The sequence below is a fragment of the Hipposideros armiger genome, unplaced genomic scaffold (genome assembly GCF_001890085.2).
Source record: "Hipposideros armiger isolate ML-2016 unplaced genomic scaffold, ASM189008v1 scaffold_1040, whole genome shotgun sequence".
Classification (NCBI taxonomy): Eukaryota; Metazoa; Chordata; class Mammalia; order Chiroptera; family Hipposideridae; genus Hipposideros; species Hipposideros armiger.
This window is the reverse complement of record NW_017732390.1, coordinates 393,567-407,830: the sequence shown is the minus strand read 5'-3', so window position 1 is coordinate 407,830 and position 14,264 is coordinate 393,567. Positions and strand designations below refer to the sequence as shown.

Here is a 14,264-nt window from a genome sequence, read left to right as displayed (position 1 = left end):
AAATATGGTCACACAGAGGTTACAAACTCAACAAATGAATTTGGGAGGGACACAATTCAGTCCATAGCATCATCCTCCACATTTCTATAGCACTTGCTCCTTTCTTAGGATGGATGTATTGGAATCACTTGTTTTCTTACCTGGGCCTCATCAGACATGAGTTCTGTGGGGTCAGACTCTGTAACGATATTGCCATTGTATCCCTTGCACAGTAACTGGCGTTTAAGGGCCATGTGATCCATGCTGGTGGAATGAAGAAATGATACCAACTACCTATTCTGCTTCTTTACCAGGTCTTAACAGCAAATGCCATAACTAACAGGGATAGTTAGGCCTAAGCAGATACCTGGGGCTTCGTTGGAGATAAAAACATCAAAATAAACCTTATGCCAATTCAGCTACTGAATGTCATGGACTTCAGTCTCCTCCAAGGTCCTCATCAGAGTGGTAGGATGACATGTCAGTAAAGCTAAACACTGATCAACAGCCATTTCTGGGCCAGGAAGCAGGTGCTGAAGACCTGTTTAGGTGAGTTGCACACCCGCTGAATTTCTAAGTTCTTATTTCAAACAAGTTATTTAAGAATAGGGTACATAAACTTATACTCACTAAATAAGTGACCATTTGATATGGATAATATACTCAACAATCAGTTAAAATTAAGTATATATAAAAAAAGACACTGCAATCCAGCTTGTACAAAACTTTATTGTACTTTGAATAACAGGCAAGTACAAAATTTAGAGAATGATATGAATGAAATATCTCAAATTATATTTCTTACAAAAGCATTAAGTACAGTATAAAAGACTGTTTATAGTAATTTAAAGTCTACTAAAAATATCAAGACATAGTAGGAACCGAGGAGTTTCCATTCAACTACAGCATTTATTCCCATTAGCTTTGTTACAATGAAAGTTAACATATATGAACATACACAAGTAATAAGTGAAATGGAAAATGAAGGCATACAACAGACATTCCAATTACTCAGCAAGTATGAAGAAGAAAGTCTTTTTAGTATTTCTGAACTTCTGTTTTCTTTGAACACACTGAACAAGGACAATGAAATGTTTTTTCTAAAATGTTTCAATATTACATAATTTTGGCCATTCCCTGTGTCATCAATACTTTTTAGCTTAGCCATTCATCAAATTTGATAATTTGCACATGAAATAAGTAGCACACTAGTCTTATTCAGAGGTAATACTCAAAACATTGAATGCCCAGCAGTCCATCGCTCCATCCAATAGGCACAGACACTGGAGTAAATGATTGGGATAGCAATGAGGTCTGTCCAGCTGAATGTCAGCCCTGATCTTATTTCCAATTACCAGATACATGTTTTGGCTAATGTAGAAGCGTGAGTCATGAGATATGAAACATGAAATTTACACAGACATGAGATTGAAGTCAAATACTCAGCTACATGGAGGTGGAATGTGAAATATTTCACAGTGACTAAAATGGACTAACAGGAAATGGGGTTTTTCATGCTCAACTTTGATTAAAACCAATGGACTTACAAGAAACCCTGGAGATTTAGTTAACGCTACTAATTGAAAGGCTCCCAATTACTGAGGAGACTCTAAAATCAGTATGTGAGCTTTCATATATTTTTCCTTTAAGGAAAACAGTAATAACAAAAACACCGAGGTACTTGAGTTTCTTTTCAAGGGATTACTGTTGGTTATCTTCCTGAGATGCAAAAGACCACAAAAGAAAAGCACCATGCCTAGGTTGCTGAATGAGGCATCAGACACTAATAGTTTGGTCCTTTTCTAAATGGATCTCTTCCGACAATTACACTAAAACATAGTGATGGATCACAGATGCCAGGGGGGCCTTGTTGCCCCTGGATGCCAGGTTTTCCATGATCTCCATCTTTGCCAGGGAGACCTGGGTCACCTTGAGGACCTTCTTTGCTTATCCCAGGAGGGCCCTCTGGACCTAAGATGGGACATTAACAATGTTTTAACAGAGAAGTTCTGTTTTTGATGGCGATATAGCTGATTCTGTAAGATATTTAAACTGAAAAAAAAAAATTTCTTGAAAATTGTACCCATTTGCACTGATGTGAAAAAAGGAGGTATTTTCTTGCTAATTCTACATACCATCCACTTTGAAAAGGACCATCCAAAAGTAATCAGTAATTTTTGTAAAATTAAGCTAAGCTATATTACTGTAGGAATCGTGCTACTGATTAAGATATTGAACTAACATTCTAACATTTCAGTTTGTGGGTTCTAAAGTTATATCTTCCTTTCAGTATATTTTTTTGCCAATATTATTATAAATTAGCAGGTGATATATAGGTAAGTTAAAACTCTAATGAAGCCACTTTTGAGTCATGTTTGCAAATGACTATTACTGGTACACATATTTTTTTAGTTTGCACATTTAAATACAGGACATTAAAAAAAAAATGTCCTGACCATAGCATAATAGTGATCAGTACATGTAGGTGTTATAGCACTAATTTGTGAACCATAGACTAATTAGCATGCTCAAAGAAAGGAGAGTTAATTTAGGGTGGCCTTTTAAAATTGATGCCTCAAAACAACAAAAGCAAAATATTCAGGTTTGGAGATGGAGCAGAGCGCTTTGGGTCACTTCCTACTACTACTACTTCCTGTTACTAGTACTACTAATAAACATTTATTGAACACTTAACTATAATTGTAGATATTGCTCTATGAGAGTTACATAAACAGTGTTAAATTATTTGATTCATCCAAAATCCTCATGAGGTAATAGCATCCTCTAAAATAATAGCATACATTTATTGAAAATATAACCATGAATGTCATGTACTGCCCTAAAAGGACTACATGTTTTAACTCATTTAATCTTCCAACAATGTCATAATACAGAAAATATATCATCACCATTTTACAAATGAGGAAAACTGAGCAAGGCAAATTTAAATAGCACAGCTAGCAGACGGTGACTTAAGAGTCTTGGTTTCAAATTATTTGGCAGATTTATGACAATTTTCTTAAAGCAAAATGTGCAGCAACACTTATGAGCATATACCAACTCTTACCTGGTGGACCAGGGGGACCTTGCTCTCCAGGGTACCCAAACCCTTGGCTCCCCTTTGCCCCAGTTCTTCCTGGTAGGCCTGCAGTGTCAAAGATGGTAATAAGCGATTTTTTTCTGTAAAATCACTGCCTCCTAGATTATTTCTTTCAAAGCTGTTAATACACACATTGAAAGAAAAGCAAATCTTTTTAAAATAGCTTGCTACCTATTTATTATTACTAATGGAAAACAACATTTTTGAAGCCAAAATTTATAAAATTATTAGTGGTTTACAAATATTTAATGGGGACTAAATATTAAGAAAGAAAAATGGTCTGGCTTTATTAGCCCTTTCTGTTAATCATAATTTTTTTATTGCTTTGATGAAACATCTAAATTGTTCACATAATATTAAATTTATAGGGAAGAATTATCAATCAACTCTTCACATAACATTTAAAGGCAAAGAGAAGTAAGTTAGTTGTGGGCTATTAGGAAGTTTGGTTGCAAAACATAATTTTTTCAATAATTAAAAAACTGAATAATTTTTATAACAAAGTTATCAATGTCAAAACAAAGGAAGTGACATCTCTGATTTTCTATTTAAATATTTTATTAGTCTCAAGTAAAATTTCTAAGCACATTGTCAACATGTTCTAATTTGTGATTTCTCATGCTTCATAAGTTTCCCTTATCTCTCCCTGCTTAACAAATTATTTAAAGACTAAGGGATTTATAATTTTTTTCATCATGAAAACAAAGATGAACTCTTTCCTAACAAATGAATTTAGGGTGTGGATCCAAAGAGTATCTTTTTGTTGCTCATTTGCTTATGCACAAAAGTTAAGTACCTTTTAATCCTCGGGCACCTGGGCGTCCAGGAGCACCCATTAATCCAGGAACACCATCTCTCCCTGGCAAACCAGGAAATCCTCGGGGACCTTCTGGGCCTATAGGACCAGGTGGCCCAGGATTACCAGGGGTACCATGTTGCGCCTGGCAATGATCACAATTTTGAATTCTTCCACTCTGAAGTAAGACCGGTAGCTGGGCTTAAAAACAAACACCCCCCACCTTAAGTTAAATTGGTAATTGGCAGTTAACAATATCTCTAATAATTTTTTTTTAAAATTTACAGATGTGTATCCATTGGCGAATAATGTCACTCTAGGAATTTATATAAATATTCACTGTTCTGTACAATTTGATCATTTGCTTAAAATTGGGAAAAAAAGTGAAAGTACCCTCTGCTAAAAAATTGGCAAATTAAATTACAGACTTTCATATTTATGAATTATCATAATTATGTCAGAAAATTTATTTGAAATAATGATAAATTGCTTTATTGAAAAGATTACAAAAGAGTATTTCATCTTTATAAAACTCAACTAGAAAAAAACAGACAAGGGTTTATAAATGTTCTTTATTTTCTTTATCTTACTTATATCTTTCATAATTTCTACCAAAAAATGGTATTACATTTTTTTAAAAAGTTATTAAAAACTCTGTTTGAGACTTACCTCTTAATACATCAGTGCAAACTTGTCGAATAAACTGTTCTGAAAATTCTCTCCCCTGCATCAAATTATTAGGGGTTATAACATGTACATACCAAGTGAAAAGCAATGAAAATATGAAAACTATGAAAGAAAGTAGAATACATACAGGCTTCCCATCTAATCCTGGAGGTCCCTGAGGACCTGTTTCCCCACGTTGCCCCTGGGGACCCACAGGCCCCATCCGGCCATCCATCCCAGATTCTCCTTTTGGTCCAACGGCACCTCTGAGACCAGGTTCTCCCTTTTCACCTTTCTAAAAATAAAAGAAATCTTCAAAAGTTCTATTTAAATATTTCAGCAGGTATAATTGCATCTTAAAAGCCCTCAAGGATATGGATATGAACATACCTAAGTTATATTGAAAACAGCTGGGAAATACTGTTATTGATCAGGAAGGAAATTTCACATCACATTAAACTGTCATTATCCATCCATCCACCCATCTACTCAACCCTACAAATATCCACTATTTATTGAGTATAGTATGTAGGCAGTAGGTATAGTGCCAGAGATACAACAATGAACCAATAATATTGGCAGATACATAACATTTCATACCTAACTGAATGGATCTACATCTTCCATAAATCACTATTTAGGAACTACTAAAGAACATGAAAGACATTTTCTATTTGCAAGGTCAATTGCTAGATTTATATAATATTGAAAAATCCAAGCAATAAGAACTGAACAGAGGAAGCATAACACATGAAGAAACGTACCTCTCCTTTTGCACCATGATGACCTTGAGCTCCCTTTGAAAATTAACAGGAAAAAAAATTATAATAAATGTGCAAGCTACAATACTAGCAATGTGGCATTTACCACACATTTAATCAAAATTTAATCTTCAGTTTGGAAAATAGTGATAGCATTAGTGCTACAACTTCACATATAAGAGACCCTTTTTTGCCCTTTTTAAAGGATGTTAATAACTAGACAATATGTTAACTGGATAATATAAAAATGTTAATTTACAAAACTGTTTCATTCTTAAATGTGAATACTTCTATATGCTACAGGTCAAATATTGAGGCTAGAATGGGATTCTATCTGAATTCTATTTAAATTCTATGCTGAATTTAAAATGTTATTATTTTAATAAAAATGAAAATTCAAATCAGGTAAGATAAGGTGTATTTATTTTTTAATTTCGTGATTAAGAGGAGTATTCTATTTTCCAAATGTATGTTCTTAAAGTTAAATTTTGATTGAGTACTATGACAAAAGATGAGTTAAAGCAAAGATACCATTAAAAGTGATTAATAATGAAGAAAATACCTATTTGTCCTATGCCTAAGCCACTTACTGCAGGTATTCAGATATTAGAAAAGCTGTGTGATGTGCAATGTGGTATTTTCCCCAGTGATACAAACACTGAGGAGCCCACACATAAAATTCACTGATTATAATCACTGGATACATACATCTATCTGGCTCTATTAAATTACCGGCCACTCATCTCTTTCACATATTCATTCCAATGACATAGATAAGAACTTTCAGGAAAGGCATTAAATTTTTTTCTTTTTTGAATTCACTGTACACTCAAGTTCTAAAATCACCCAAGATCAGTTCAGGGATAGGGTATGGCTTTCACATACACAGGTACGATTTCATTACTGAACTTGAAAATTAAAAACTGGTGTTCTGCAATTCATTATAAAATTTACTATATAACATTTCACACAATTAATTTTGAGTTTGAGTATTTATTTTTATTTATTTCTAGGTTTCTTACACATGGATATCCAAATTAGACAAAAGGAAAGAAAATTTAGGTAAAATCAGGGTATGGCACAGAGAAAGGTGGATTCTCAAAATAAAATGTGAGCATAAAAACATTAACTTAATTTTCATATAAAAATCTATTAGTGAGCAAAACACTCTATAAGACCATACTTTAAATATTGAGGATTCTATAGAAATGAAGCAGTATTTTCTACTAGGCATAATCCTACAACCAGAGCCAGAGTAAGAGGAAAGATAAATTAGTAAGTTCTCAGGATGAGAACTGAATTAGAGCTGAAACTGAAAACAGCTGTCATCTGAAAACCCACTAAGATGATCTCATGAAAGAAACATTCAGTTGAACTCCATTCACAACAGAAAGGCCAAAAAATTACACACATGCAGCACCTAGAAGGATGATAGGTAACTAAGTCTTTGTTTGCTTAAAAAGTTTAAGTAGACTGACTATTCAGCTGCTGAAAAGCAACAACTGTTCTGGTCCCAGTTCCTGGAGGTGGGAAATGTGGGCTTTCAATAAATCTAGGGCAGAAACTTTCTAGGGAACTCAAATTCTGCCTTAGGGGTGAGTAAATGCAGATTTTTTTTTTTTTTTTTTTTTTGAGAAGTGAGAAAGAAACAAGTTAAGGGAAGCTTGGAGACAGTGTCATCTATAAGCCAGTGAGCTAGCTAAGTAGTGAGCAAAAATTCCAAAGGAAATATCCTTCTTCTTAGAGAGCTATTGTGAGTAACAATTTTTGTTGAAAAGCGTGAGCTGGGGAGGTTAAATGGATGAAGGTCCTCTTCTGAGAACAGCTGTTTATAGCTACTGTGTCATTAACATAGGGAAACTGAGCGGGTCAGTCTGTGTGGCCAGTGAGGGAACAGGACTGAGCTGGTAGTGTCATCAAATGGATTTGCGTCAAGTGGAGGAATGCTAAACTTAAAAGACGTTTTTTCATTGACCATAACAGGTAAACTGAATTCATTTCTTCACTTAGATACTTTTGCACTTACTGTTATCTTCTAAAGTCTCAACTCTTCTTAATATCTTGCACTCCCTTTCTACTCCACGTTACAGACAAACTTGCCACCATTTGCTTTCAAACACTCCCCCACACGGACTTTCAGATTCCCCAAGGGATGTGACACAGAGACCCTGTTCTTGGAAACATCACTATGCAATTTTATCTACCTATCTCCAAGACCTGTGTAATCACTTAAACTTCTTTCACCAAATGCAAGAGAGGTCCAGCCTGTGGAAGGACTCGTATGTACAGTTAGCCCTTTGAGTGCAGACCAAGTTGGAACTAAGCTGAACTGTAGGTCGTGCAGAAGCAAGCATGCTACATAAGTATTCATCACTTCTATGCTTTGTTTTGTTTTTTTTTGTCCAATTTGGCTTTGACTGAACTTACATGCCCACATGGTAATCTCACTGAAACACTACTTAATGAGGAGAGTTCAGCCAAGGAGGAAGCAAAACAGTCTTATTATGTATCTGTTCCACAGTCCCTCAAGATAGCATTTTAATAAGCCTCCGGCATACTGATTTCTGGCTCTGAATAAACTAGAAGAAAACAAGTACATTACTCCACTACATATGGTCTCAACTGCTCATATTTCAAGATGAAAATCAAGACTAAATAGTAGGTATGGAGATGCTGCCATTGTAAGGCTGCCTTTGGCCAATAAATACTCCAGAAAAATGCGTGGAATTGTCTACCTTCAGTCACTTACTTGGCCAGAGAAAAAGCACTGAAAAGCAATTCTTACAGCCACTAATAGTATAAGCATGGGAAAATAAAAATATAAAATGGACAATTAAAGCAAACCATTATACCGCCATCGCCTAACAATTTCATTATCATATGATTAGAATGTACATTACATCTATACTTCTCCCCACCCATTTTTATTTACAAATAACCTTCTCTCAGCATTGTCCCATTATATTATTCATTATTTCATTTTTCATCCAAGAAAAAGAAAATACCTGTTGCCCTGGAATCCCTTGTCTTCCATGTTCTCCCTTTTGACCCTTTAAAATTCAACAAATGTTATTAGTTAGTTGGTATATATAATGCAATCATATGTGCAGCACAAACCATGTATTACCCTGTAGTCTAGAAAAAATGTCACAAAAGCAGAAATGAAAATATTTAAAATGATGTTAGATATAGGGAACTAAGTCTCTCAGAGAAAAAATAAAGTGAGAGGGAAGTCAACCTAATCTTATAGTTAAAGTGGATATAGACGAGGAACAAACTTTTGGGGAACATGTAAATAATTTTAGATAGTTGAGAGTGTTCTGCTGAGTCCACATTAGCAGCATGAAAATAATTTTAAAATCCAATGGCTGTGGACATTTTATTAATTTCAATGACATAATTATGTTCAGTGTTGACAATACACATAAAGAAGCCCTCTTTTTAAAGGAATTTTTAAAAATTAAAAACATGCTGCAAAAACTATTTTCAATGAAGATATTTAAATCCAGACAAATGAGAAGAGAGAAAAATTAATAAGATATAAACACATTCATCCACTCAATAAATATTTTTGGATATCTATCATATATAAGACATTGTGCTAGACTCTGAAGCATTGCTTTATCCCAGGGTCAAACAAAATAATTAGCAGTTTCTAAAAAACATATGCCTAGATAATATAAGCAATTAAAAACCCAGTGACTACACTTTTAAATCACTCTTTCATAGTGATTTGTTCATTTACTCACATAAGTAAATGGCCAATATTTACTGAGAAGCACCTATTTTTCTGGCCCTTAATGACACCAAAACAAGATATCATTGCTGCCTTTAAACTACTTACTAGGTAGTGGGAAAGATAAGCAATTAAATCAAGAATGATAAAGATAAAAAAATAAAAAGGAATAATGAAAATACTGTCTGATAAATGTGCATTGTATAATTAAACATTTGGGATGGACACTCCTGGAACATCTGACAGACAGGGGTGGGAAATGACTCAACCTTGAGTGCAGCCTTCTGGGAAGAGCAGAGCTCACCGACTGGAGAAAAAATAGGAGGGTGTACCAGGAAGACAGACACAGGGCAAAGGCAAGTAATTCCTTTTGGCTAAAGCAATGGGCAATCGTGGATAATAGTGGGCAGGGTGTCAAGAGACAACAGTAAAGAACAACATTTAGTTAAACTAGGAGGCACTTTATGGGACAGACTTTATCTTTAAATATATGGGGCACCAGTTTAGAATTCCTAAGCAGAAATGTGATTTAGTTATTGCATGCTGGTGAAAGTGTGTTTGGGACAGGGGGGAGGGAATAGATTGGACTCAAATAGACCAGTTAGGAGGATATTACAGTTTTCCAGTATCACTAACAAGAAATAATTAGGGCAATGGGGCCAAGAGGAATTAGGGAAAAGAGGCCAAGTTCAAGAGACATTTATATGTAAAATTGGATGTGAAGAAAGAGGAAGAGATTGAGTTTTAAGATGATTTCCAAGACTTTTTTTCCTCCAGTGACTGTGTGGTCATGATAAAGAATCTATGAGAAGGAGAGGTTTATGGGGAAAGATGGCAACTTCTGATTTGGACAGTTGTGGTGCACATGAGACATCCAAAAGCAATACCAAGAAGGAAAATGGAATATGTGGGTCTAGAGCTCACAGACATTTACTTAAAATTTACCTCACTCCCAATTTCAAAAAAACTTAGCGGAATCGTAATAATAATCAAACATTTGAAGTATAAAAAGTCTGTGAAACAACAGTTAGACTATGTCATTAGCATATTTTGATTCTATTATTACCTCAATTTGAAGTTTACTTTCATGCTTCTAGAAATTCTGAAATTTTCAAAATTCTGTGAAATTTTGCAAAGTATTTTTCTTTTCACAGTACGCTTATTTTACATAGCAAAACTCAGCCACCATGACTGAACTTTGTTATCTTAAAAACATCGTTAAAGTGCTGTCTGGACACTAGATGTGTAACTTATAATTGAAAAAGTCCTACATTTCTAAAACTTAAAAAATTGAATGACAATAGATATAATTTATTCCAGATAAGTATGTCATTGATACCGCTAGTGGCATCCTACTCATGGGTCAGTGCTCAGTTAATGAAAAAACCCATTCCACAGCCACTTACATGGAGGTTAAACTATCCTTGACTCCCATAGTAGTAGTGGTTCTCCTTTCTGATTTGTTGCAAAGACAGCCCAAACCAAATATCCTTCTAAATCACCCTAGATTTCCTCAGCCTGATATAATTTTCTGTATAATTCTGCTTCTACATATTAGTTTGAATATGTTTTATATTTTATGTTAATAATTTATCAAATCTATTTGTGCCATATGCCATTTCAAATCCTTTTTGAAAAAAATACACACTGTAAATATATAAATAAATGGATATTAGAAGTATGTGATATAATTAATATCTTTATTTTGTTGAATTACTCAGTTCCCAAGTTTTCTACAATAATGAAGTGGTGAATAACCTTAGAGTTAGATTTGAGATCTGAGAAATTTAGTAGCAAAGGAGAAAACTGGGATTTAACAATCAGATATTGAAAGAGTAAGGAGCTATAAAAGCAATATAAGAATTAAAATGAACAAAGCCCTAATTTTTTATTGCCAAGTAGAAAAAAGAAAAACAGGCAGCAACATACCTGAATGCCTTTTTCACCTTGATTTCCTTTGTCCCCCTGCAAAAATGCATTTTTAAGTGTATCATAGTCTAGTATATTCTGTATCCTTCCAAATAAACTTGTTTTTCTTCAGCAAAGAAAAATAATCTCATGCAAATTCCACAAGTGCCTTATACACAGAAGCTGACTCCCAACACAATATTTGCCAAGAGAATAAACCCATATTATGTTAAAAGGAAGTTTTAAACTAACACTTTCCTGAGCTTGAACATTCAAAAGAAAATTCACTACTATTTCTATTTTACCAAGAAGAAAACATTTCTATATTGATCACAATCTGTGTTTAAACAAACAGGTAAGAGAGGACTTATTTTGACAAATGTTGTTTTGTGATATCAAATTGAAAATCGCCCATTCAGTTCACAGCAATCATAGATGTACAGGGAACAATGAAATAAAACATAATCCTGAAATGACATTTTAGAAAATACATGTTACAAAAATAAATTTTGTGGGGGGATGGGGGATTTATATACCATAATAATAGTAAGTTTCCTACAGTTTCTTAGCTAGAAGAGACATTAGAGATCAACTAGTTCAATGTCCTCATTTTTATAGATAATGAATCCACAGGAAAAGTAAGTCCTCGCCCTAAGTTGAACTTCGACACTGTTTTCAAGTTTCTATCTCACCATGCTATCTTAACATACAGAGTAGAGTTTTGTGTTTACAGCCAACAAAACACAGAATTTCTTTGAAATGGCAAGTGTTTGAACAAGGAAATTCTCTAGATCTAAACATATATTCACAGCAAATTTACTTAATATTCACTAACGGTCTAACACTTAATTGCTGCTGGGGTGGGGGGGTCATTGGACTGTCGGCAAGTGCTTCCTACTGCTCATCAAAACACAAAGGTCAGGCAGGGATCATAAGTTAGGGGCCACGTAGGGAATTCATGAGGGATAGAAAAATGAAATGGCAGAAAAACTGAAACAACAAAGGATATGCAGATTGAGACCTGAGTTTGTATTCTTTCCAGAATAAAAGCAAGTTTATTTGCTTTTAACCTGAAAGGTATATATTCACATTGGCATGGACTTCTTTGACAAATGGGCAGTCAGTGTTTCTTATAACCTCCTAACAAATAATAATATTTATCCACCTACAACTCAGGGTTCCTTAATGAGAGAAAGGGAGGGAGGGAGGGAGAGGGAGAGAGGGNCCACATTAATTTATATCAAGCTTTCCAAATACATGCACTCAAAGAGAGAGAGAGAGAGAGAGAGAGAGAGAGAGAGAGAGAGAGAGAGAGAGAGAACCTTAAAGTGTTGCTGCCTTACCTCACCAACATTTTATGAGTATTCATGATTTGTATTTTAAACCCCTTCAATTAATTTTAAATAAACTCCTATGTAACATAATTGTTTTAAAGATGGGAACTTCATGATCAAACATTCTGGTTACAATTTTTATGCATTCAGATTTTTGCCCCAGTTTCAGTTAGAGTGATATTCATATTTTGGTAGGAGTGTCTGATGTTGAGTATTTTTCCCAAAACAATCTAAATTTACAGGGCATTATATAACTGTATGTTTATATTTTCTGATCTGCGTGCCTCTTTCAAGGTCCTCAACTATGAGACAATACCCACACAGGGACATGAAAGACACCATAGCTATCAGCATGGGGTTAAGCATATTATACATAATACACCAAATATATAGATGCTTATTATTAAAAGTATAATTAGTCCTACTATGCTACTTTCCCTAAAGGAAAACTTACATGTTAATAACTTATTAAAAGTGAATTATATCTCCTAAACAACAAATACCTTTTTTCCTTGAATTCCAGGTAAGCCCAGGTAGCCTGGCTCTCCCGGGGGACCCACTGCTCCTTGTTCTCCCTGAGTAACACAGAAATTACGTCAATATCACAGACCTGCTGCTTATGAACACCACTACTGCTTTTATCTCTGTAGACATCTCAAATGTATAACTGATAGTTAATAAATGTATTGACCTTTAGCGCTATTACTACAGAAATAGTAAAGGATGAAAAGTTTACTGGAGTCCCAAGAAGGCTTTTTATATTTTTTCCTATAATTAAGAAGTTCTGATAGCATACCATATTCTTAAGTTTTATAAATATTTGGTATTTTGATTGTATTTTATAGCTTCAACAATAGAGTAAATAATAAAGTAGTGAAAATAAACACAGGTAATCTTTTGTATTTACTAGCCACCTTCTCTTCCTCCTTGAAACTGCTTTTTCTTGTACTGCCCATTAAACAACTTATTTTATTGTTATAAAACTGGTAAGTAAATAATAAAAATTACTGAAAATCTCATTACTCACTATTTTTATTTTGTTACATATTTTCTCTCTACCTCTCACAAACACACATACACAACTTAGTTACTAATATGTGCTATGTATGCATAGTTATATCTTTTGCTTCAGAATAGATTATGGTAAAGTTCTTTATGTCATATGTTTTTTAAGACACAATTTGTAATTACAAAATAGCATTCAACTGTATTGGTTTATTTTATTTAATAAATTTTCTATTATTAAACACTAGCTTAATAATTTTTATTTTATAAACAATATTGAGGTGAACATCCTTATACTTAAATTGTATGCATATTTATATTTTTCCTTTATATATTAATGGGATATTTTCTTAGAAGTAAATTATTCAGTACAAGGGATACCCATGAGTTATCGTAACTCAAATTCTCTACTCTCCACCATCTCATAGGGATTCTTCCCTTTCTTTTAAAAATCTTAAGGAAATTCTCAGGAAGTGTATAGTGATGATGTCTCAATAATATTTAGTTTAAAATTGTAAGACATGGGATATAATCCTAAACATGCTTCAGTTTTTTTTGTTTTGTTTTGCGTTTAACCATTAGTCCCAAACTCTGTCATATGAACTAAAGACTACTATCTTTTGTGTAAACTAAGTGTTGTTCTTTTTGGTCACTGTGCCCACTCTTGAGCTGCTATTACTCTAGATTTTTAAAGGCTGGAAGAGAATTGAAAATCTCATTGAAACAAACATAAACTATTTGGTTTGAAGGACATTGGGAAAGGCAGCCATCGGTCTCCACACTGAAAATAAAGTTCCATCAATCAGCAAACAAAGGAATGGCACCTCTTATGGAAGACACACACTTTTATTTTCAGCTATGTAAGACAGTGATATTTTCTGGACCAGAGAATGTGTTCATAGTAGCATACAAATTTCATCATTTCTATAAAAATCAAGTCAAAGCAGTCAAATCATAATTCATGCCTTTATTACCCGAA

The 14,264-nt window shown here is 34.0% G+C and overlaps 1 protein-coding gene and 1 pseudogene across 4 annotated transcripts in view; both read right to left on the bottom strand.

Moving 5' to 3' along the window:
• Positions 1-242, bottom strand: part of LOC109376044 (serine/threonine-protein kinase MARK2-like) — a 30,852-nt pseudogene extending 30,610 nt beyond the window's left edge.
• A 453-nt stretch (positions 243-695) lies between these two features.
• Positions 696-14,264, bottom strand: part of COL21A1 (collagen type XXI alpha 1 chain) — a 376,826-nt gene continuing 363,257 nt past the window's right edge. For all 4 annotated transcript variants that reach the window (XM_019631703.1, XM_019631702.1, XM_019631704.1 and 1 more), the window contains 9 exons: positions 12,784-12,855; positions 10,968-11,003; positions 8,308-8,352; positions 5,306-5,338; positions 4,690-4,836; positions 4,545-4,599; positions 3,876-4,076; positions 3,047-3,124; positions 696-1,950 (listed from right to left, as the gene is read on the bottom strand). In XM_019631703.1, the coding sequence (XP_019487248.1) occupies positions 1,763-1,950; positions 3,047-3,124; positions 3,876-4,076; positions 4,545-4,599; positions 4,690-4,836; positions 5,306-5,338; positions 8,308-8,352; positions 10,968-11,003; positions 12,784-12,855 (855 nt within the window). In that variant the 3' untranslated portion in view covers positions 696-1,762. The remainder of the gene's footprint in view (positions 1,951-3,046; positions 3,125-3,875; positions 4,077-4,544; positions 4,600-4,689; positions 4,837-5,305; positions 5,339-8,307; positions 8,353-10,967; positions 11,004-12,783; positions 12,856-14,264) is intronic.